General features: G+C 41.5%; 1 protein-coding gene across 1 annotated transcript in view; it reads right to left on the bottom strand.

Moving 5' to 3' along the window:
• Positions 1-25,167, bottom strand: part of CPXM2 (carboxypeptidase X, M14 family member 2) — a 138,693-nt gene that overhangs the window by 17,608 nt on the left and 95,918 nt on the right. The window contains exons 10-12 of the mRNA XM_060241456.1: positions 22,166-22,345; positions 17,864-18,161; positions 5,433-5,572 (exon numbers count right to left, since the gene is read on the bottom strand). Coding sequence (XP_060097439.1) covers positions 5,433-5,572; positions 17,864-18,161; positions 22,166-22,345 — 618 coding nt within the window. The remainder of the gene's footprint in view (positions 1-5,432; positions 5,573-17,863; positions 18,162-22,165; positions 22,346-25,167) is intronic.

The following is a 25,167-nucleotide window of genomic DNA, read 5'->3' as shown; positions in this document are numbered from 1 at the left end:
TGTTCATTCTTACAGCTACTCTGGTTATCTAGATTTGTGGGATCCAGATAAAACAACTAAAGCAACAATTAAATAACTGCTTCATTTTTATTTAAAGATTTTTAAAATCATCTATAACACGCTTTGAGATATTAACATGCATTTTACTTGTAGCAACTGAAAAAGTCAGATTTAAAAATTATCTGCCATTGTTTCTGAAGGATAAGATCTCCTTCCTTTGTGCAAAAAAACCCCTACCAACTCAATCCAAATACAGATAAATAACCTGAAACCTCTCCAGGAAAGAATCATGCACACTTCAAATGCACCAAATAGAAGCTTGGGCAGCTATCTGAGATTGCAAGGATTGCGTGGAAGAAAAGCGAACTCTAGAGAAGAAATGGTGTTCAAATAAATTATTCTTCTATTCTTTATCAGTTTGCTTAATGCTGCACAGTATTATGTGGAGAAGGGGCTCAAACTTCCAGTGATTAGCAAATTTGTATCCTAAGGAATATCGGATTGATTTTCAATAATTTAGATTTAATATAATAATTTTGCAAAGGTTGTCTGGCTAGTATTTGTTCAACTACACCAGGTTAGGCAACTGGCTCCCTACCTGCCTCACCCCAATCTAGCTATGGTAATCCGCAACAGTCACCTCCAGGATAGACTGCTATAATTCACTCTATGCAGGCACACCCTTGCACCTGACCCAGAAGCTCTAACTGGTTCAGAATGTGGCCACATGCGCCTTTACAGGGACCCCTCAGACAGCAAATATTCAACCTGTGCTGCGTGAACTGCACTGGCTCCCAGTGGAGCACCGGATCAGGTTCAGGGTTGCTAAACAACATCCAATAACATCACAGTAAAGAGCACTAATCAAGAACTAATAATATACCATCTAGGGATTAGAATTGTATACATTTGAGACGTTTTAAGGATTTTATTGTGATTTTATTGTTATTATTTAACTATGTTTATTTTAATTGCTGTTAGATGCCCTGAGCCCATCAGGGGAGGGGGTGGGATATAAGTGTAATAAATAAATAAATAAGGTTCTGTTTCTCACCTTTAAGGCCCTTAGTGGTCAGGGATCCACATACCTTCAGGACCACTTCTGCCAGTATGCCCCCAGAAGAGTATTACGCTCAAGGAAAACGAACCTCCTGGTGGTCTCTGGCTCAAAAGAGATCTGGCTGTCCTCAACTTAGGGCCAGGGCTTTTTCAGCCCTAGCCCCTACCTGGTAGAACTCTCTGCCAGAGAATATCCATGCCCTGAGGTATTTACTATCTTTCTGCAGGGCATGCAAGGCAGAGATGTTCTGCCCAGCAGCAACTATGGGGACAATATAAGATCTGGCACTCTGTCATTTTTCATCTCTCTTTCTGTAACCCTTTCCCCTCCTAGGTGGCTGTAGAAATATAAATTTATATTTTATTCCTCGATCTTGGAAACATAGTGTATTTTGTTGACAGTATTGGAATTTTAATGTTGATTTTGTTTCATATTTTTATTGTATCTGTTCTGTGGTAAGCCATCCTGAGCCCTGCTTGCAGGGAAGGGCAGCCTAGATGATGATGATGATGATGATGATGATGATGATGATGATGATGATGATGATGATGATGATAACAACAATAGGCATATGCTTACTGAGGGACAAAATTTCCTTGTTGATATACTTTTCATAGATATTTTGACTGACAAATAATGTAATTGACACTACTGATGTGCTCAAAGATTATTGTATTTTAGGTTCTCTTCATTTCTACATTGTTGCACTGTTTTTGGGAGCATCCACACAATATTGCCTTCTGTTGTCATTTCCCCCACTTTGCTGCAATTTTTCTGAAACCTAGTCTCATGCAATCTTTTGGGAAGGGCCACAGTCAAAGTACTTTACACCTCCGCAGAAAGGAAGAGGAAACATTTTCTTTGCCTCAGTCTCTGATGGGGCAATTAATTGGCAACTGGTTATTGTAATTGTTATTACTTAAAACATTTTAAAGCTGCCTTTATAATCAACTGAGGGTTCCAAAGGTGGCATATAATAATAACATTAAAGAAAGCTTAAACAAGTCCATATTAACATTTAAAACAAAACACAGACACATGAATGAGAAGAAGGGTCAATGAAAATAAGTGACAGAATGCCAGGCAGAGAAGAAAGTCTATTGAAAGGCAGAGGAGCGCCTGGATAATATCTGATATAACACCTGTATCGTCTAATGTTTTATTGTGTTATTTTTATATTTGTTTTAGATTGGTTTTATGTAGAGTTTTACTGATCTGTAAGCCACCATCAGCTTGCTTCAGTGGGGAGGGCAGAATATAAATAAATAAATAATTTTGTGGTGATGGTTAGCACAAATTTCTGAAGCTATATTTTGAAACAGATTTTTCACATAATCTGGCATATTATGGGGAAGTAGAATTCCAGAGGCAGCTGAGGAGCAGGTACATCTGGTCTAGGGATGGGCATGAACTGGGAAATGTGGTTCATGATGGTTTGTGGTTTGTGCCTGGTTTGTGAATCATGAACCATCACAAACTTTTAAGAGCCCAACAAACTGATTCAGTTCATGAAGTTTGTAGTGCAGTATAATACCCCCTGGACATGATAGAGAAACCAAACTTGCAGAAATTATCTAGCCCAATCTCCTGTATCCACCCTACAAGTTTGATGAGAATTGGATTTATGGGGTCCAAGTTATGGCCCCACAAAGAAAGTGCCCCTTCCTCCATTGTTTCCAATCGAGGAAAAAGCAGCAAAAAAGAGAGCATAAAAGCAACAGAAGCTCAGCAGAACAGAATCAAAGCCCCAGAGAATCTCTGCAGTAGAGGTAGGGGCATGTTTGCAAGCCCAACAGAACCAATGCAATGTGCCCAGCAGAACCAGTGTCACTGTGGCAGTGCAAATCCAGCAGGACTAAGGTTAAACCATAGAATCTCTGCAGTAGAAACTGAAGGTGGTTGGGGGCATTTTTGCAAGTTCAGCAGAATCATTGCAATGTACAGAGTGCCCAGTAGTACCAATACAAAAAAAGATTGCCCAGCAGAATCCAGTACCATTTTGGCAATGCCACCTCAACAAGACTGTTGTGAAGCACAGAATCACTCTCCAAGTGAGGGGGGCTTGCAAGCCTAGCAGTACCAGTGCAATGTACTAGTGCCCAGCAGCACACTATGCCATTGTGATAATGCCAGCCCAACAGGACTGATGTGAAGTACAGAATCACAATCAGTTTGAAACTGACAAGAGTGTTTCCAGGGCTGGACAATTCCATTCCATGTTGCCTTGAAGTTTGGTAAATATTTTGAGAGTAGACAGTCTGTCTGGAAAGATCTATTCATGACTTGGCACTGTTTGAAAGTTTGAGGAAAGGTTTTGCCAGTTCACCTGACATGAACTTCAGTTTGTGAACCATAAACCGGATAAAATTTGTTACAAATTTTGGTTTTTGAGCTGTTTCATGCCCATTCCAAGTCTACACCTCAGAGCAGTGCTTAAATAATCAAGCTTCTCAATGCTTTCTTTCACTGCATTAAAAGTTCCTTGATGTACCAGTAATAGATCATATTTGGAGACATTATAAACAATATAGTTTGGAGTCCAGCAATTTGTCCCAGGCAGTATAAGATTTATCCTGTCTTATGACATAAAGAAGTCCCTCGGAGGCAGCAGCTGTTAAAAGTTTTGAGCTTCCATTTGAGAGTTTGATCCAAGCTTGAGCTTTGATAGGTTTCTGGCCAAATTCAGCCCACAGCACAACTCCCAATGCACATTTAGGGACTTCAGAGGTCAGTCTTAGAAATTTCAGAAATGGGTTGTCCAAATCTCTATTAACTATTTCAATCCAAATTGCAGCCACATATAATAATTGAGCAGCATCTTTAAACTTAAAAGTGGAGAGGGCAGTAGGGTTATATTGAGAGCCAGAACTGAATAAGGACCAAGCAATGGCATTGACAGAATTTTAGTTGTGCCTTTCAAGATAAGTTTGATTGAAAGGTAACACCGACATAACTAAAAGCGTCAACCTGCTTCAATTCCTGATCTAATATAGTGTTTTCTAGCAATACTTCCTCTAAAAAGCAACATGTTGAATTTAGGTTATGGTTAATCCCACCATATGGCAGTCATAAGCAAACAGTTTAAGAAGTTTAGGAAGTCCTAGAACTGACCAAGATAGGAGAGCTGCATCATCAGCATAAAACAGCATAGATAATTGGAAAGTAGCAAGAAACCATCCAAGTAACAAGCTGATGACATCTGTCTTTAGTGAGAAATTGAGTAGAAATTTACATAAAGGTTGAAGAGAAGTGGGGCCAAGATATACCCCTGTTAACACCTTTACTGAGGACAATTGATTTGATTAGCTGTCCTCTTTGTCCAAATCTAATCTAAGCTATAGTACAATTATATATCTTTTGAATGAAAAATAATAAATGCTTATCCATTGTAGTTGCTTTGAATTTTCCCCACAAATGTGGCTTTGGGAATTACTGACTCAGAGTACATTTCTTTATGAATGCACACACCAGCACCTGTTTCAAGGCAAGGGTGGATTAGCTCATTTAGGCCAGGACAGCCCACTGTGTCTCAAAGGGAAGGCACACCCAGGTAGGGCCCATACACAGAGCTTTTTTGTAGAAAAAGCCCAGCAGGAACTCATTTGCATATTAGGCCACACGCTATGACACCAAGCCAGCTGAAACTATGTTCCTGTGCATTCCTGCTCAAAAAAAGCCCTGCCCACACAGACGGGGAAGGTAGCTCCTGGCAAACCCTGTGTGATTGAGAACTACCTGGGTAGTCTGGTTAGCTTTTTTTGCCTCCCTCTCTCTTTTGGAGAGCAGTGCCATGGTAACAGGGGGGCTCTTTCCAAGGTCATTTATTCCAGTCTGCCCCTGGTGACTCCCCCTTTTCAAGAATGCCTTAATATCTCCTGGACTCAGTCCATATTTCCCCATATTTAAGCATCCAAGAAAGGTTATAATTTTCAAAAGAAAGCCTGTAAAGAGCTTCTGTTGGTACACAATGCCTTTGTGGTGAATCATTCCTGTGTGGAAAGATGCTTCAAATGCACATGATCAACACAGATTGTTCTCATAGAACTCAGCAGCAGCAGAAAACATTTTTGATGATGTTTACCATCCAGTATGGACTGCTGGATGTATGCTGGGGGTTTTTTCTTCCAGAATCTTGTCCGGCTTCATTGCTGAGCTTATTCCTGACTCATAATTGGCTATAGGGGTCAAGTCACCTCTCAGTTCTCTGCTAGTTCCCAGTTCTGACTAAACTACCAGTTGCTTTGCCAAGATAATCTCATTTGGCCAGGATGTGAAAACAATGAAAGGCTGTTAACCAAGCCTAAAGTACCTCAGTTAAAGAGAAGGAATTGTCATAAATACATTCAAACAGGCAAAGTGTTCTATTTCATACCTGCTCCATGAAAACAATAAGGGATTCTCGGTTGTTTTCCCACTCTTCTGGTAACTCACTTTCATGAGGATATTTATCACAGCCGACGTATATAGATAGTTCAAAACAATTTGTACGTAGATAGCTAAAGTCATTTATGCCTGTCGAAATAAAAAAGATAAATAAAAATAAATGCAATAAAACCCACTACTTTTATTAAATCTAGGTACTAGACAAGATCATTTTTAATAATCAAATTGTCCTAATACTCGAGTTAAAACGAATGCAATGAAAAAGCTTTTGGGAGAAGATGTAGATAATTTATAAAGACATCAATAATTTAATTAAAATGAACTCATATAACATTGTGCCAATACATGTGTTATGAAAGTGGAATATTAAATTAGGGCCCAAAATATGGCTATGATGCTTGATGCAGAACTTTCTTTCCTTTTAATATTTGAAGACTTATTTTCATTTTTCCACTATTTAAAGCTACCATACAATGAGTACAATAACAATATTCATGTATAATGAATGCAGATCTAACCAAAACCAGAGTATTTTTCTTCTTCACAGCATTGATCTGAAACTCAAAACTATTTTTCTCTAACTTAAAAGATAGCGCAAACTGGTGCCAGCTTCAAATGCAACAACGAATCTAATGATGATATTTTCAAAATTAAGGTACAAACTCTTCCCTAAATCGTTAAAGTTACATGTGGGAAGTCCTTGTTACAGTTTTGTAGTTTTAAGCAGCTATTGAAAATTTTGGCCTGTAACATCTTTAATAGGTAAGCTGCTTTTAATAGGAAAAAGTAGCTTCATAAGAAGAATTTGGATATATTGATAATGGTGGAAAGGCCACCTTTTACCCATTCTAACTTGCTCCCCACTTTCCAGAGGAGGGGGCCAGATGTACGCTTAGAACTCTGTTAGAATAAAACAGTTTGCTGAGGATTTGGAGCACAGCAACAGTAGATAAATGGCCCCTCACATAAATGATTGTGTGCTCAAAATCCCAACCAAAAACAGCTGCATTTAACTCCACACTTGGTCACATTTCTTTTTTATTTCAGTAACAGCTAATAATTGTACAAATACTCATGACTGACATATTTGATTGACAATGGTACAACTTAAAATCCAGTTCTGTGCCCCTGCTACTTGACCTAGTTTTAACAGTACAAGGGAAGATGGACCTTATATAAAATAATATCTATATTAAGCTCATTCCAGATAGAGCTCTTTTGAAAACAGACATCTGTAAATTTACCCTGGCTTTGTGTTCAGGCATTTGTTGAGTACTTCAGGATTTGGATCAACTCTCCAAATTCTTGGATTCTTAGTCAATGGTGATCAGGGCTTTTTTTGTAGAAAAAGCCCAGCAGGAATTAATTTGCATACCAGGCCACACCCCTGGTGCCAAGCCAGCCAGAACTGTGTTTCTATGTGTTCTCTCTCTGTGTGTGTGCGTGTGTAGATAGAGAGATAGAGACAGATAGACAGGGGTTGTTTTGTAGAAAAATAGGTGGTGGAGCTCATCCAGGGATTGCTATGCGGCTGCAATACTATTCAATGGACAAGGAGGTGGAACTCTCAGGAGGAGGTGGAACTTTCAGAAAGGTTCAGGAACTGTGCTCCTGTGAGCTCCCATTGAATCTGGGGCCTATATATAGATATATATAGTTTCCACTAGATTAATGAGCCTCTGATTCAATTTGATTTAGGCTTGAGTGACCTATAGAGGCTAAGGGTCACTCACCACATAAATAAATTACTATTATGTTCTAATACAGTGTACTATTTCCCCAGAAACATTAAATTTACATACTCATTTATTTATGCTCTTTAGAAAAATACAAAAGAATTGAGATGATCAAATGAATGAAATATCTGCCTGTCTATGCAGGTTTTCTTGTCTGTGGGGATAGAAGTGCTTTGTTCGTTAGCAAACTGAATTTCAAATTATAATAGAAGTGCTATGCTTAGGGACAAATGAACTGAACAATTCATTTACTTCATAATGGCTAAAAATAAAAGAAAAAATGGGTGCAACTAATATGTTTTGAGTGAAGAGAATGAAAAAAAAAAACCTTATTGCCTTACTGCTTCAATCAAATATTTAATGAGCCCAAAAGTACCTTCTGCATTCTGTGTAGGAGGATTATGTAACATAGATGTTAAGTTTGTTGATGGGGAGAGACTAAAATATCAGAGCGTTACTGCAGTATACTGCTGTGTTCTAGCCTTTCATTTTGTACGTTCTCAAACATTTTTGCCTACTGTTCATATTCTGTCAAGGCCCACCATGACAAACAGCAAAGTGACATTGTTAATGTGTTTCATATCCACCCAAACATATCAAGGAGAAACTTGCTTGTTATTAACATCCAGTTTTAAACACTACAGGAATGTTTAAAACTCACTGTATTTGACTTCCTCTTTTACGTATGAAGGGAAATGTCCTGCTTATATAGAAGAATGACTATGAGGAGCATATTGCAAAAAACATAAAGACCAACAATAAAAATTTCTTCAAATATATTAGAAGCAGGAAACCAGCCAGGGAGGCAGTGGGGCCCTTGGATGACCATGGGGTAAAAGGATTACTGAAGGAGGATGGGGAAATGGCTGAGAAGCTGAATGCATTTTTTGCCTCTGTCTTCACAGTGGAAGATGAGAAGTGTTTGCCCGCCCCAGAACCACTAATATTGGAAGGGGTGTTGAAAGACCTGAGTCAGATTAAGGTGACAAAAGAGGAGGTCCTACAACTAATAGACAAATTAAAAACTAATAAGTCACCGGGTCCGGGTGGCATACATCCGAGAGTTCTGAAAGAACTCAAAGTTGAACTTGTGGATCTTCTAACAAAAATATGTAATCTTTCATTGAAATCTGCCTCTGTTCCTGAGGACTGGAAGGTAGCAAATGTCACCCCCATCTTTAAAAAGGGTTCCAGAGGAGATCCGGGAAATTACAGGCCAGTCAGTCTGACTTCAATACTGGGAAAGTTGGTAGAAACCATTATCAAGGACAGAATGAGTAGGCACATTGATGAACAAGGGTTATTGAGGAAGACTCAGCATGGGTTCTGTAGGGGAAGATCTTGCCTCACTAACCTGTTACATTTCTTTGAGGGGGTGAACAAACATGTGGACAAAGGAGACTCGATAGATATTGTTTACCTTGACTTCCAGAAAGCTTTTGATAAAGTTCCTGATCAAAGGTTCCTTAGTAAGCTCGAGAGTCATGGAGTAAAAGGACAGGTCCTCTTGTGGATCAAAAACTGGCTAATTAATAGGAAGCAGAGAGTGAGTATAAACGGGCAGTCTTCGCAGTGGAGGACGGTAAGCAATGGAGTCCCAGGTTCAATCCCTGGCATCTCCAAAAAAGGGTCCAGGCAAATAGGTGTGAAAAACCTCAGCTTGAGACCCTGGAGAGCCGCTGCCAGTCTGAGAAGACAATACTGACTTTGATGGACCAAGGGTCTGATTCAGTATAAGGCAGCTTCATATGTTCATATGAGTGCCGCAGGGCTCAGTACTGGGTCCCATGCTCTTTAACTTGTTCATAAATGATTTGGAGTTGAGAGTAAGCAGTGAAGTGGCCAAGTTTGCAGATGACACTAAATTGTTCAGGGTGGTAAGAACCAGAGAGGATTGTGAGGAACTCCAAAGGGATCTGTTGAGGCTGGGTGAGTGGGCGTCAACGTGGCAGATGAGGTTCAGTGTGGCCAAGTACAAAGTAATGCACATTGGGGCCAAGAATCCCAGCTGCAAATACAAGTTGATGGGGTGTGAACTGGCAGAGACTGACCAAGAGAGAGATCTTGGGGTCGTGGTAGATAACTCACTGAAAATGTCAAGACAGTGTGAGATTGCAATAAAAAAGGCCAACGCCATGCTGGGAATTATTAGGAAGGGAACTGAAAACAAATCAGCCAGTATCATAATGCCCCTGTATAAATCGATGGTGCGGTCTCATTTGGAATACTGTGTACAATTCTGGTCTCCGCACCTCAAAAAGGATATTATAGCATTGGAAAAAGGGCCGAAAAGGGCAACTAGAATGATTACAGGTTTGGAACACTTTCCCTATGAAGAAAGGTTAAAACGCTTGGGGCTCTTTAGCTTGGAGAAACGTCGACTGCGGGGTTACATGATAGAGGTTTACAAGATTATGCATGGGATGGAGAAGGTAGAGAAAGAAGTACTTTTCTCCCTTTCTTACAATACAAGAACTCGTGGGCATTCGATGAAATTGCTGAACAGACAGGTTAAAATGGATAAAAGGAAGTACTTCTTCACCCAAATGGTGATTAACATGTGGAATTCACTGCCACAGGATGTGGTGGCGGCCATAAGCATAGCCACTTTCAAGAGAGGGTTAGATAAAAATATGGAGCAGAGGTCCATCAGTGGCTATTAGCCACAGTGTGTGTGTGTGTGTATAAATTTTTGGCCACTGTGTGATACAGAGTGTTGGACTGGATGGGCCATTGGCCTGATCCAACATGGCTTCTCTTATGTTCTTAAGAAAACAAACAAGTCCATGAATGGAACTTAATGCCATAGCAGAGCCAGTTATTACACAGGAGTTAATTCATATGAAATCCTTCCGGCTGTTCAAAAATCATTAAAGGATCTTTTACGAAATTAATGTGGTACTTGAGCTAATTTTTGGCCACTGTGTGATACAGAGTGTTGGACTGGATGGGCCATTGGCCTGATCCAACATGGCTTCTCTTATGTTCTTAAAAAAACAAACAAGTCCATGAATGGAACTTAATGCCATAGCAGAGCCAGTTATTACACAGGAGTTAATTCATATGAAATCCTTCTGGCTGTTCAAAAATCATTAAAGGATCTTTTACGAAATTAATGTGGTACTTGAGCTAATTTTGCCTTGGAGAACTAAGCATTTGGTATTTTGGAAATCAAAGCAAATTTTATTGTCCCAATTCTCACTATTTATATTGCTGGTTCAGGCTGCCATTCACTTGCTGGAGGTATGGGATCCCCCGCTATCAGCACGTACTTTCCTACTGCTGTTCAGTTGGCTGGTGAGAGTGAAATGGCAGGACATGGGGGGACATCTGCAGCATCCCAATGGGCTGACCTACCTCTCTATATGCTGAAAGTGCTCTCAGTGCGTTGCTAGGGAACGTTCTGGCTTTTGAGAAAACTCTATAGTTAAATCATAGAGTTTTGCCCACATACCAGGCTATTCCTGTTTTTGCACTGATGTCACTTCCAGGGGCATGGGGAGTGATGTCAGCATGGCATCATCACATCACGAATGAGGACCCCCACTGCTGGTTCACAACCCTATTCCTGCTCTAGACATGTAGCAAAATGAAATGATGGAATCCATGGAGTATACCACTGTAGATTAGATTTGTTTTAATTTTGTTTTAAGAAGCCAGGGCCCAGATTTACCACAGTTCCTGTTTGCGTCCCTACAGGGAAGATGGGGGAGGGTAAAGAGGGCATGGTGACCATGGTAGGTCTCAATGACTGGACATGGAGGGGACAGGGCTGCAGCAAGTCACAACATAATACAGGGTCACAACATAATACAGATAACAATCATAAAAACTATTACACATTATTTAAAACACAAACAGTACATCACAATTCAGGTGGCATGCAACTCAACCTTTCACCTTCTCCAAGGGAAAATTCAGTCTAGGGGAGGTGGAAAAATAGGAGGAAAGGAAGAAGGAATGTGTCTGGCAAGGTTTGTATAGCTCTCAACCAAAAGCCTCAGCAATGGGCCTCGTGGAATAGCTCTGTTTTACAGACTCTGCAAAGCTGCAATAGGTCTTGCAGGCCCAGATCTCAGCTGACAGAGCATTCCACCAGGCTGGGATTATGGCTGAAAAGGCTTTGGCTTTGATTGAGGTTAATTGGATACTCCTTGACCCAGGAATCCTCAAAGGTCTTTTCCCTGTGAGCATAAAGCTCTTGTGGGGGGATATATATGGAAGTCCCAGACTGTATAGAACTTTGAACGTCAAAACCCAGCACCTTAAATCTGATCCAGTCTTCAATCCAGAGCCTGTGCAGTTGGTGGAGCACAGGTTGAATACAGACTCACGTTAGAGTTCCAGTGAGGACTCTCCTGCTGCATTCTGGACTAGTTAAAGCTTCTGAGTCAGGCTCAAGGACAGCCCTACATAGAGCAAATTACAGTAATCTAACCTGGAAGTGACCATTGCGTGGATCACTGTGGCTAGGTCAGGACAAAATAGGAAGGGGGCCAACTGCCTGATTTGGTGCAGATGGAAAAAGACCAATCTGGCCACCATTGTGATCTGAGCCTCCACAAAAAGGGAGGCATCTAGGATCACACCCAGACTCTTTGTGGTATTCACAGGGGTAAGAGACATACTGTCCAGATGTGTGAGTTGGCACCCCAAACTCTGATCTCCCTGGCGCAGCCAGGATCTCCATCTTAGATAGTTTTAATTTCATCCGACTCTGCTTCAACCAAACAACCATAGCCCCCTCTGCCAAAGTATCTGGGGTGGTGCCCATCTATCCATCCACCAACAGGTACAGCTGGGTGTCATCAGTGTACAAGTGACAGCCCAGCCTGAAACTTCACACTAGCTGGGCAAGGGGGTGCATATAATATTGGTGAGAAAAGCACCCCTTAGGGAACTCCACATGCCAAAGTGTGTCATGGTGAGATTCTCTCCCCTAGCACCACCCTCTATCTTTGACCATGGAGAAATGAGATAAACCACTTCAAGACTGTACCTCATATCCCCACCTCTGTGAAGCGGTGGGACAACAAGTCATGATCGACTGAGTCAAATACTGCTGTCAGATTGAGTAATAACAGCAGTGCTGACCTTGCCTTGGTACAGATGTCTGCAGAGATTGTCCATGAGGGTGACCAATGCCATCTCCATCCCATAGCCAGGGCAGAAGCTGGATTGGTAGGGATCCAAAACCGATGTGTCATCCAGGGAGATCTGGAGCTGTTCTACTGCTGCTCTCCCAACTTCCTTACCCAGGAACCAAAGATTCAATACTGGGCAGTAGTCAGCTGGATTCAAAGGGTCCAGAGATGATTTCTTTAAGAAAAGATGTACCACTGCTTCTTTCAAACTCCCTGGAAACACTCTTGTAGCCAGGGATAGGTTTACAATGTCTGTCAGGGAGAGATCCATTCCATCACCAGTGGCTTTCACCAGTTACCGAGTTTCCAAGTTAGATAGTTTAATAGATGGATGGATACACAGGGATGGCAAGTTGGCTATAAATAGATGCAGGGTTACATAGAAAGATAGGTAGATAGACAGATTAATAGATAAGTACATAGGTATCACTAGTGAGCTGGAAACTGTCAGCCCTCATTACTATTTAGATGGAGACCACCATGAAAGCCAGTGGTTGCTTTGCAGAGGCGGGCAAAAACCACCCAAATGTGTCTTTTGCCTCAAAAACCCCATGAAGTTGCTATAAGTCAGCTGTGACTAGATGGCCCTTTCCACCAATGTTAAGCATAATTATCCAACATGTGTGGTACATGGGAATGGGAGCTCACACTCACTAACCACCTGTCTTTGAGTCCAGTGCAGCATGCCAATGAAAAGGCCTGCCCATCAGGCAAAGGCAGCCTCCTCTGTATCTGTGCCTTCCTGTAGCTCATGGAAAAAGGCTTCTCCTCCCACTGATCTGTACCCGGTGCAGGCCACAAGGGCTTTTCTGGTGATATGCCCACACAAGTCAGTAGGACCCATGTTCATTCACAAGGACAGTTCTTTCCTTACAAGGTACCAGTTTGCTGGGCTTTTGCAGCCTGCTGTGTTGGCACTGGGCCTTCCCTCAGGAGATTTTGGGCCCCTTTCCTTTCAAATTAGAATGACAACCATGGCCGCTAAACTGGGCATGTGGCTTTTGAACATCTGGCCCATTGGAGATAGTGTGTGTGCCAGATATACATTCGCCCACAGCTGACTGCAGATGTCTAACATCAACTCATTCCATTTCAGGGGAACAGCAGAAGTCCTGTGGGCACAGCATTGCGCATTGGGTGAACATCTATGCAGCCAATTATGTGGTGTAGTGGTTAAGTGCATGGACTCTAATCTGGGAGAACTGTGTTTGATTCCCCACTCCTTCACATGCAGCTGCTGGGTGACCTTTGGTCAGCCACAGTTCTTGCAGAGCTGTTCTCTGAGAGCTCTCTCAGCCCCACCTACCTCACAGGGTGTCTCTTGTGGGGAGAGGAAGGGAAGGAGATTGTAAGCCGCTCTGAGACTCCAAGTGGAGGGCGGGGTATAAATCCAATCTCTTCTTCTTCTCATCAGGCTGGGGCAGGGACTTCAGCCTGCAAGACAGGGTGCAAATTACTTGGATTGGCAAGCAAGGTATGAGATGGGATGCCCTTCTACAAAGAGTATGGTGCTGCTTGCATAATTACCAGCATCCAAGTGCACTATTGATATATCTTGGTGAAAATGACTTGGGGATTCTCACTGATTTTGACTTGTCGCACCAGACCAAAGTGGACCTACTGATGTTGAGAAAGGAGCTCCCAGCTGCAACCATGTTCTGGTCCAATTGGCTTGAGCAGTACTCTTGGTGTGGGGCCCTCTGTCCAGATTGGGTTGATGTGGCAAGGAGAAAGATGACCAGGTTTGGGGGGGGGGGGGGCTTAGGATCTGCCATCAACTACTAGCTCTGTTTAGACCCTATGGCATCCACTATTCCATTGGTGGTTGGATATCTGGTTGCTTCTGCACACTCTCTTTGCTTATCATGGATACTTCTGAATTTTGCATATAAATTTTACAAATGATAACTCTTGCCTTTCATGGTCTTTTAACCCACTTGTTGCATTTCCTTCCTTTGCTATATATTCTTCTAGCTGAGGTTTCACTTCATGTGTCAGATGCTCTAGCACATGAGCAAGTTAATTTGTAAATCTTTAAAATGCCACAAAACTCCTTATTGTGCTTTGTCAAAAAACTTATTGCTAGCCAGATGCACATCATGAGTTAAATATTCCAGGAGTTCCACAACATAATGGATTCTAAGATTTATTGTGTGCCTGCTGTGGTAAAAGCCTCTCTCATTCAATTAACATCTCTTAGCTAATTCCCTTTTATGTTCATTAATCTCAGATTATTCCCAATGTATATCAAAGTAACTAGAAGCAATATTTTAGAACCCATATGGCCCAATGATCCAAAATATATTACAGAAACAAGATGCAAATTGTTAAAAATAATTCAGAATTTCATATAGCTGTAAAACTAATTGGATGAACCGAATTCAATGCAATAATTGCTGCTAAGAAATCAGACAGTACTTAGCATTGGCTAAAGCTAGTTGTTCATTGTTAGCAGACAGCAATACAGCTCTGCTGGATCGATTCATAATCAAGTTTACACAGCACTTTAAAAAATTAAAGTCATAAATTCAGTGATCAGACAGCCAATTCTGTACTTATAATGTACAGAATATGCAAAAAATGGGAATACTTATGCAAGGCTTTTAAAGAAAAAAAAGAACACTAAGAGCATGCATAAAAATCCATCACCACTTCAGAGTAAAAAAGATATACATTTTTTTTTTACATTCTAACTTCTAAATTATTACATCCAGCTCAAGATGAACTTATTAAGGTCCACTGTTATAAAATTGTGTTATAAAATTAGCTACCACACTTCAAACGTTATAAAAATAATAAACCCTTATTTACTGAAATTACATTCCATATATTAGCAACAAGGGCCCAGTATCCTCAGGCACTCAAATCCATTAATTTGTACAAGACTGTTGCCTTCATTATTATGCAAGATTTGTTTATTTATTGAGTACATTTTTATCCTGCTCTTTGGGTAGTGTACATCATTCTCCACTCTTCCTTTTACCCAGGGCTTTTTTTTTTCTGCCGAAGCCCACAGAAGCAGAGCTCTGCCTGGGCTGGCCCACCCCACCATGCAGCAGTCACATGCTCCCAGGCCAGGCAGTGTGGCCTAATATGCAAAGGAACTCCTGCTGGGCCTTTTCTACAAGAAAAGTACTGCTTTTATCCTAATAAACCAGTGAGGTTAGTTGGGCTGGCTGAGAACGAGTGACCGGAAGAAGGTCACCCAGTCAATGTCACCATAGAGTGGGGATTTGAACTGGGTCTCCCAGACTGTCATCCAACAACCTAATGCTACAAAATTTCCTGATGGTGTTTTTTTTTTCTTTAGTGATAAACTACAACAAACTTTCTAAGCAGGTAAGTTGGAAATCAGAGCAGCACCTGATCACTCCAAGTAGGTAAATCTACACACACACCCAGGCTACTCTGAGGACAATCAGTACTGTAATGGGTTCCTGATTTGATTTCCAGTTCAACTGTAGGCCAAAGTGTAGAAGAATGTCTCTTCTGTTTTGCTGTGTGGTAGGAGTGGGGGGTGGGGGTGGAAACTGTGGATGTGACTGCTTGAGCTTTGGTCAGCTGTGGTTGTTGAATGCTCATGAGGACACCCCAAAAGAAAGTGGAAAGACCATTAGCCAAGGCAGAATGGGGGGGAAACTTTTGTATCCCATTCATAACTTTCAATGTGATACATCATGCACTCTGTATCAACCTGTTTTATAACATTTTGAACCTATTTAAATATATATATTTGTACTATCAAAGGCAGATGCATATTCAGGTGATGGTCGCACAATATAGAAGAAGATGATATTGGATTTACATCCCACCCTCCACTCCGAAGAGTCTCAGAGCGACTCACAATCTCCTTTACCTTCCTCCCCCACAACAGACACCCTGTGAGGTGGGTGGGGCTGGAGAGGGCTCTCACAGCAGCTGCCCTTTCAAGGACAACCTCTGCCAGAGCTATGGCTGACCCAAGGCCATGCTAGCAGGTGCAAGTGGGGGAGTGGGGAATCAAACCTGGTTCTCCCAGATAAGAGTCTGCACACTTAACCACTACACCAAACTGGCTCTCCTGTGTTCGGAGGAAGGCAGGGGTGTTTCTTCCAGATTTATGTTCTGTTTATTAAAGCTTCTAATGCTATATATCTTCAGTTCTCCAGGGCCACAAGCCAGCTCATCAGGAAGGCATTTTGATAAAGGAGGTAAGCTTGTAGTATAAAGGAATTGTTCATGAGGATGCTTGTATAAAGCCAATAGAGTTGTAGTTGTTTTCTGTATATATTGTTTTGTTCTTACTACACTGTTTTCTAATTCTGAAATCCAGTTTTATTGCATTGTTTTCTGTATGTCTCATACTAATTTTATGGCATTGTTATTAAATGTTATAATCAAGGATCATTTTGTAGAAAAAGAGGTGGCGGAGCTCATTAGCATATGCTGCCCCCCCCCCAGCCAAAGGCAACCCGATGCAAGAAAGGAGAGCCCTGGGTGAGTGATGCCTGCTTTGGCTGGCTAGAGATCCAGCCAGCTCAAGCAGGCCTCACTTGCTTGGGGCTCTCCTGGGCCACCCCCCCCCCCTCTCCATCAAAAAGCCAGCAAGGCACCAACCACCCAAAATCACATAAGACATGGAGACAGGGTGGTGCGAGGTTCTCCAGGGGTTAATGAGGGCTGCTGGGGGTGTGGCTAAGCTCCTGGTGGCTGGCTGCCCACTTTCCTAATCCAGGGATTGTTATGCAGCTGCACCTACTATTCGATGGACAAGGTAGGTGGGGAGGAAGAGGAAAAACTCTCAGAAAGGTTCAGGAGCTGCGGTCCTGTGAGTTCCTGCTGAATCTGAGACCTGGTTATAATCTGCCCTGAGTCTCAATGAGAAGGGAAAGAAAGAAAGAAAGAAAGAAAGAAAGAAAGAAAGAAAGAAAGAAAGAAAGAAAGAAAGAAAGAAAGAAAGAAAGAAAGAAAGAAAGAAAGAAAGAAAGAAAGAAAGAAAGAAAGAAAGAAAGAAAGAAATTTTTGATTACAAGCTAAAAAATCACATGCCCCAGAATTCCTTAAATTAAGATGCTAGATCAAAACTTTCACCACCAATAAAAGCCAGCATACCAGATCATAATTGTGAGACTTCTTCATAAAGTCCCTATATATATATCTCAGCCTCTTCCTTCACCTTTCACCCATGAAAATAGTTTTTGCTATTAGAACAATTCTGTGGATCCTATATCTTCTTTTTGAGATTTTTGAGTGAAGGCCTTCAGAATCTTATAAAGCACCAGTGGTTGAACTGATATATAATTCCTGCTCCATTTAACCTATGCCAGGTATTCTTTAAATTCAGGGCACTGAATAAATGAAGACTGTCTTGCATAGCAGTGAGAAGCCAAGCCTGTGTGATACAAATTTGACAGGTCCTTGTCACTCAAGAGACACCTTGCAGAACACAATGGGACAGAGTCATTAAAGTATTGTTTCCAGTCTGTGTAGATGGGTGACAACCTTTTGACGCACAGAGCAAATAAAAACAATGACTTTTCAAATTGGGGAGAGACACTTACTTCCTGCAACAGTGTGCCATGATGCTCCATTAACAGTTCCATCTTCCTTTTGAAAGTCTTCTGTGTGGCAAATTCTCCTCCAGGCATCTGTCATTAGACGATGAGTGGATGCATAGGAATATGCCAGCCATCGAAAAACATGATCATCTGGGGTAGGCGTGTGCTCCTGTGTTTTCCATGTTGACCGAACCATATCGTAGGGATAGGCAACAACCAGCTCTCCTCCCTGTAAGTTGCCCCCCAGTACAAATGGATTTTTTTCCATCCATGCTATCACTGCTCGTGTTTCAACTGCCACCTAGAGGGCACGAAAGAAAAATAAGGACACCACAGAAAGGATGGGGAAGTTCTCACAAAATAGCCGTCCCATGAAGTAAAGCTCAAAAAGGAGCAAAATCAGTTTTTTTCTTCTTCTTGTATTAGGGATGAGTGAAAGTTCCCTATTTTGTTTCCGTTTATATTTTCATGTACAGTTTTGGTTCCTATTTGTTCTGCACGTTTGTTTCTATTGTGTACATATGCTGTACAGTTTTGACATGAAATGCTTGGCATATAGTCATGCAGCACACAACATTTACATGGATACTGTACATATAATTTATAATACTGATTTATTAACACACACACATTTTCTTGCAAGACCTCACTGCAGGTAAACAAATGGCACCAAAATTATTTTAAAATCATTGATTGTGAGTCAAAATAGCATGGATGAGAAATTCTAGTTGATCCATAACTCACATAAGAATCCTTAGAAATTCAGTATGTTAAAAAAAACAGCATTTTTCTTTGCCTTATTCAATATTTAAAGCCACCACTATAGAGCTAAGTCCTTTAGCTATATAGATATTACAAAGCTGAAGAAGCTAAGTCTGAGACAAAACTGATATAATCTCAGTTCTGCACAAACTGGGTTGGATTCCCAGTCACAGGCCTCTGTTGGATTCGCCCAACTAGTAGTTCCTGGTCATTTGCTGGACAGCACTGTAACTGTCATCATTCCTAGACTGCTGAGCCCACTTGTGGCTGTGGTGACACAAATAGCTAGGCTTGACAATCCCCAAGTCCCAGTGGGGGTTCTGCTTTCCCAGACTCCTTCCCAATCCCAGTCAGCTGGCCGATGAGGGACAGCCCACCCCCACAGCCACCATGTGCCTTTCCACCTCCGGAGGCTTCAGACTCCACTTTGAAAGGCTTCCTCTTGAGATGGTGTGTATGTGTCTTTAAGGCTGAACATGGCTGCTCCCAGTGGCTGTGAAAGCAGCCCAGACCCTCCACTGGTTGCGCAATCTTTTTAGAGGCCGTTTGCATAGGAAAGGTAAACTTGAACCTTTGGTTGCTCATGTTACTTTGAAGAAGTTGGAAGTTCAGCAACTCGTGAGTAGCGATGCCTATCCCCAGGTGGGAGCAGGCCCACCCCTGCTTCAGAGTCATCAGAAACAGGGAGGGGGAGAGGAAATGTCTGCTGGGCACTTCATTATTCCCTATGGGGATCGATTCACATAGGGTATAATGGAGAATTTATCTGGGGTTATCTGGGGCTCTGGAGGGGCTGTATTTTGAGATAGAGGCATAGTATTTTCAGCATAGCATCAGATGACTCTCCTCAAAATGCTCTCCAAGTTTCAAAAAGATTGGACTAGGAGGTTCAATTCTATGAGCCTCAAAAGAAAGTGCCCCTATCCTTCATTATTTCTAATGTAGGGAAGGCATTTAAAAGGTGTGCGGTTCCTTTAAATGTGATGGCCAGAACTCCTTTTGGAGTTCAATTGTGTTTGTCACAACTTTGTTTATGGCTCCACCCCCAATGTCTTCTGGCTCCACCCCCAAAGTCCCCAGATATTTCTTGAATTGGACTTGGCAACCCTACAAATAGCATAGGGGAAATTGAAACTGAGACCGTATTCCTGGCTCTGCAAGCTCTATGCTTGAGAGTTCTGGTGCCTTACACCCACCCATGAGTGATGTCCACAAAAGGGATGCTACAAAAGACCTATCTGAATGAAGAAAGAGTAAACCCTTCAAATTCTGCTTTGAAGCTAACAATGATTTGTGTTAAAATCGGTGCAGATGTTATGTTGCACTATTTTTATCTCTAAAAGGGAGGAAGAGTTAATGGAGGAAGAGAGAGCCCAAGTGCTTGATGACCACTCCACATCTTTCAGCCATGGTTAGAAGATAATAGTATGCGTGAACCGGGCCACAATGTTAAGCATTCAGTCTTCAACAGCACAGTGTCTGGTAGCTGGTATGTGATGGTAACAAAAGGTTACCTGCAGTTAAGGATTTATTTATTTTATTTATCTAAGATTTATATCCCGCCCTTCCCACTAGGTGGCTCAGGGCGGCTTACAACATATAAAACTGACATAAAATCTAAAATTAAGCATTAAAATCAACATTTCATAAGTTATAGTTAAAAATCTAAACATTTGTTATATACATAGACATTAAAATCACAAAGCAGACCTACAGCTACACTCATCGGTTGCATGTTCAATATTTGATGTTCCGTGTTCGATGTTCAGTACTCAGTGCTCTGTGCCGATTAGTTGTGGGCCAGCCGGAAAAGGGCTGTCTTACAGGCCCTGCGGAATTGGGTAAGATCCCGCAGGGCCCTTACCTCTTCCGGCAGCTGGTTCCACCAAGATGGAGCCATTACGGAGAAGGCCCAGTCTCTTGTAACTTTCAAACGGGCTTCCTTTGCCCCGGGGACGACCAGGAGGTTTTGAGTCCCCGATCTTAGTGCTCGCTGGGGAACGTGTGGGAAGAGACGGTCCCTCAGATAGGCAGGTCCTAGGCCATATAGGGCTTTAAAGGTAATAACCAGCACCTTGTACCAAACTCGTTAAGATATTGGCAGCCAGTGCAGAGCCTGAAGTCCCGGCTGAATGTGCTCCCACCTTGGGAGCCCTAATAACAACCGGGCGGTGGCGTTCTGCACCAGCTGCAATTTCCGGGTTCGGCACAGGGGCAGCCCCATGTAGAGGGCATTGCAGTAGTCCAACCTTGAGGTGACCGTAGCATGGATCACCGTTGCTAGATCGTCGCGCTCCAGGAAGGGAGCCAGCTGCCTTGCCCGCCTAAGATAGAAAAATGCAGACTTGGCGGTGGCTGCTATCTGGGCCTCCATTGTTAGGGAAGGCTCCAGAAGTACCCCCAGGCTCCTGACTCTGTGCGTCACCATCAGTGGCGCACCGTCAAAAACCGGAAGGGGTATTTCCCTTCCCGGACCCCGACGGCCCAAGCAAAGGACCTCTGTCTTCGCCGGGTTTAGCTTCAGCCCGCTCTGCTTGAGCCACCCAGCCACAGCCTGTAATGCCCGGTCCAGATTTTGTGAGGCGCAGACCGGCCGGTCGTCCATAAGCAGATAAAGCTGGGTGTCATCAGCATACTGGTGACAACCCAGCCTGTACCTTCGGGCAATCTGGGCGAGGGGACGCATATAGATGTTAAATAACATCGGGGAAAGATGGTCTTTTTCTTTTGCGTTACCCTATCTGCCCTTGTCTACCCATGAAGAAAAACAAAATAAGTGCTCCCCTACACTTTGCAGGTTTATAATCCAAAGGCAGCTGGCATACATTAATGCCTTCACATTGCTGTGATTTCAGTTAGGGAACTGCGAATAGTAAACAGCTTGGAAAAGAAACATCCACTGAAATTAATGTTGTTTACAAACAGTAATGCCATATTGTCTGAAAAAATACCCTATAAACTGGATTTATATGTGCTCCTCCCTTATTTCACCTAAATTTGGAGATGCTGAGCCACTGGAATGAATAATTTGTATTTAAACTGGACATGCAGAAATGAGGAACTATTATTGCCGGGTTAATTAAATGTCACTTATGCAACAATCGAAGCCTGTTAATCAGCAATATTATGATTAGATAATTCTCTAAAGGCTTTTTTTTGTTAAAAAAAATCAATCAGAAATCTTTTGTAAATGAATCTGAAGTCTAGAATTCAAAGGATAAAAGGCAAGGGAGAAGCCAAATACAAATTACTGACCATTCATTGATCAAAGCCCTGTACTGCAGTGTAAGCAGCTGTAAGAACTGCAGACTCATTCTAAATGAAATAAGTGAATGAATCCCAGTAATATAAATGATGAACATTACCATTATTAGTTAATACAGGCCAAGTATTACATCAAGAGTTCCATTTCCCTTCTTCTGCACTAAGTTTCTGAGGAAAGAAGCAGGATGGTCATAACCTACTTCTTAAAAGACCATGGAGTTTAATAACCAGAGAAGGTGTCATTCATTTGTCTTTATCTTTGAAGATGCTTCTACTCACTGTTGCATTTTCAGACAGGTACCAATCTGGAATTGATATGTGATGATTAGGGACCTTCCTTTGAAGCTTCCACCGATCTTCAGCTTCCCAAAGCAGAGTATTTAAGTCAGGAAAATTATTGTTGATATCAATGCCATCTTGAGTCCATCGTCCTAAAGACCATCCTCCTAATTCTGATCCCTGTAAAGCAATTATCAAATGATTGGGGATGTTCTTTACAACAGCAACAATTAATGATGTTACAGAGGCACAGTTTGCACACCTGGGATACAAATAAAGCTAGTCTTCTATTTCTAATTCCCAGTATGACTGCCTATGTTGATACTTAAATCTGAAGATGGAGCCCATCGACAGACAAAGACAGATCTTTCTACAAACCTAAGAAAAGCTCTAGGTTGACAGAAAAATCTGAAACAAATAAATGAGAGGGTTAAAAGTCTTCAAAATTATAAAAGCAGCCCTTGTAGCTTTAAGAAATAAATGCCTTTTGTGGTTGTTGAATTTTTCAAACACTTTTTACAGGCAGCCCAAGCGTAACACATCAGAAATAATCCAACCTAAACATTGCCACAGAGTGTAAAACTATAACAAAACCCCCAATACTGTTGCCACTGCAGTTTCTCTACTCCAGGGTGACAGACTGCAATTTTAAAAGGTTAGAAATGCTGTACAAATAGATAAAGTACTGTGAAAGGTTAATTCTTCAATGAGCTAGAGAGGATAGATCTTCTAATGAGAGAAGAATTTCCCTACACAGTCAAAACAGGGAGATAGCTTTGAAGAGTGCAGAGATTCTTGGTCTGGTGTAGTTAGAAACTGTCTTGTGAAGCCTTAAGAGTCAGATAAAACTCAAGAAGAGTACCGGTGTGTTTAGATAATGGGTTTTAGGTACTGGATAGAGTGTATTAGGGGACACCAAAAGAGTAAATGAAATCCTCAAAGAAAGAGTACTGAAGTTTATGGGAAACATTGGAGCAAAAGCTTGTCATTTTAAAGATCCTGTCACTGGTAAAAGCTTATGAAGCTCTCAATAGCCTGATGATGTGCAAAAAAAAAAAAAAAAATCAATATTTTTCTGCTCAGATCTATTGGACGCAAATAAGTTTGGTATTTCTGAAAAATCCCCGATCCCAATATCGGGATGGTATTCAAATCTAGGATTTTTGGGAAAACTCAGATTCGGTGTGTGTGTGTCCAATAGATCTAGGAGGAAAAATACTGATGGCTTCTTCTGCTTCTATTTAAACCACGGTGCAGAAGAAGCTGATTCTAGGATCTTTGTGTGGCTGGGAGATTTCTTGCCACCCCACGGGAACCGCAGGCCAGGAGAAGCTGGCTCCAGGATCTGCATGCAGTGGAGTGGTCTCTCACCGCCACATGCAGACCTGGCTGGGAGGCTTCTCCTGTCACTGCAAGAGGATCCCACCAGCCACTGGGTATAGCTGAATATGCCTGAATAAAAGACAAAAAAAAAACACCCCAGCTTTTATTTGGGCTCAGCTTTTATTTGGGCTCAGCTGTTGATTCTCTTGTCTGATTTCAGCTTATGTAATACCCCCCAAAATACCAGTAAGGTATTTTGGGGATATTTTTTGATTTGGTTTATGCCAAATGCACATGCCTCCCTGAAACATATGAACTAAAGCCTAAGCATATACTGTTTTACTTCAGAGTTCTATACTGAGTTATCTCAAAAATTTTAACTTTGATTTTACCTGACTGCCCCCCAGGCCTCAGATTTAGTGGGAGCTCATGGGAGCACAGCTCCTGAACCTTTCTGAGAGTTTCACCTCCTCCTGAGAGTTCCACCTCCTTGTCCACTGAATAGTAGGTGCAAATGCATAACAATCCCTGGATGAGGTCCACCACCTATTTTTCTACAAAATGACCCCTGCCCCCCCCCCCCACTATATTGAATAAAATATTTTGTTAATTTAGACTTTCAGAACATCTTGAGTGTCATTTAACTTAAAGGGGATCTCAATTTTTCCTTCAGGTTTTTGAGCTTAGCCAACAGCCAAACTATCATACCATGAAAGGTGGGACAGCCAGACTCCTTCAGGAAGAAGAAAACAGATACCTAAGGTGGCTCAGTCAGAAAGGGAAAGAAAAATGGAGAGGAAATCTTGCCTCTGAGGGAAGTGGGGGGGCATCATATCTGCACTTGCAAAACCAGTGATGTAGAGTGTCAGAAGTGAAATATACATTTTAAGGGCTCCAGGAGGACATGGGGTATGTTGTAGGAGGAGATGGGGTATGTTGTATTTGATGAAACCAATGCAGAAGGTGAAGTCAACACAGACTGCTATTTTGTAAGCAATTCCATTTTCTCTCTGAAATGTATTTCCACCATAGTAAGCCCATGTATGAAGGGTATGATTAAATGGATGAGAGTAAAAACACTGAAGCTGATTAATATGTTAATTAACATCTAGAAACAGTACAGTTTTCTTCAAGGAAAAAAAAAGCTCTGACGCCAAAAAAACTTTGTTAGTTACAGACAGCATCAATTATTAACTTAATTACAATTTGGAGATAAATAAATTTAATATCACTTAACTGGTGTTTTTTTTGTTTTGTTTTTTAAATCTGTTTTAAGATTTTCTCTTAATTGCCTGGACCACTTAAATTGCACAGTATTCTACTAAGGCATCTTAGGTCTAAAGAAATGTTGATGCTTTGACCAAGCTGTCAGTTTAAATGAATTACTGGAAGAAAGGCAAATCTAATCAGTCATGGTTATATCAACGCAGAGCTGGAGGGGGAAAAACCTGACAAAATTTCAAAATTCAGTGAATTCAAAATTCAGTGAATATACAAGTTTCAGAATTTGGATTTTGATATGGAAATTCTGCTTCAAAATATGACACTTGGACATAAAAATTGATTTTTTTTGGGGGGGGGGTGTATAGATGAATGAATGAATGAAATCAGTAAAATTTTTCACAGTCCTCAACATGTTATTTGTCAGAGCCCTTGAACTCTCAAATCTAGTCAAATAC

This window comes from Heteronotia binoei, chromosome 6 (assembly GCF_032191835.1).
Source record: "Heteronotia binoei isolate CCM8104 ecotype False Entrance Well chromosome 6, APGP_CSIRO_Hbin_v1, whole genome shotgun sequence".
Taxonomy (NCBI): Eukaryota; Metazoa; Chordata; class Lepidosauria; order Squamata; family Gekkonidae; genus Heteronotia; species Heteronotia binoei.
This window is presented reverse-complemented; position numbering and strand designations above follow the sequence as displayed.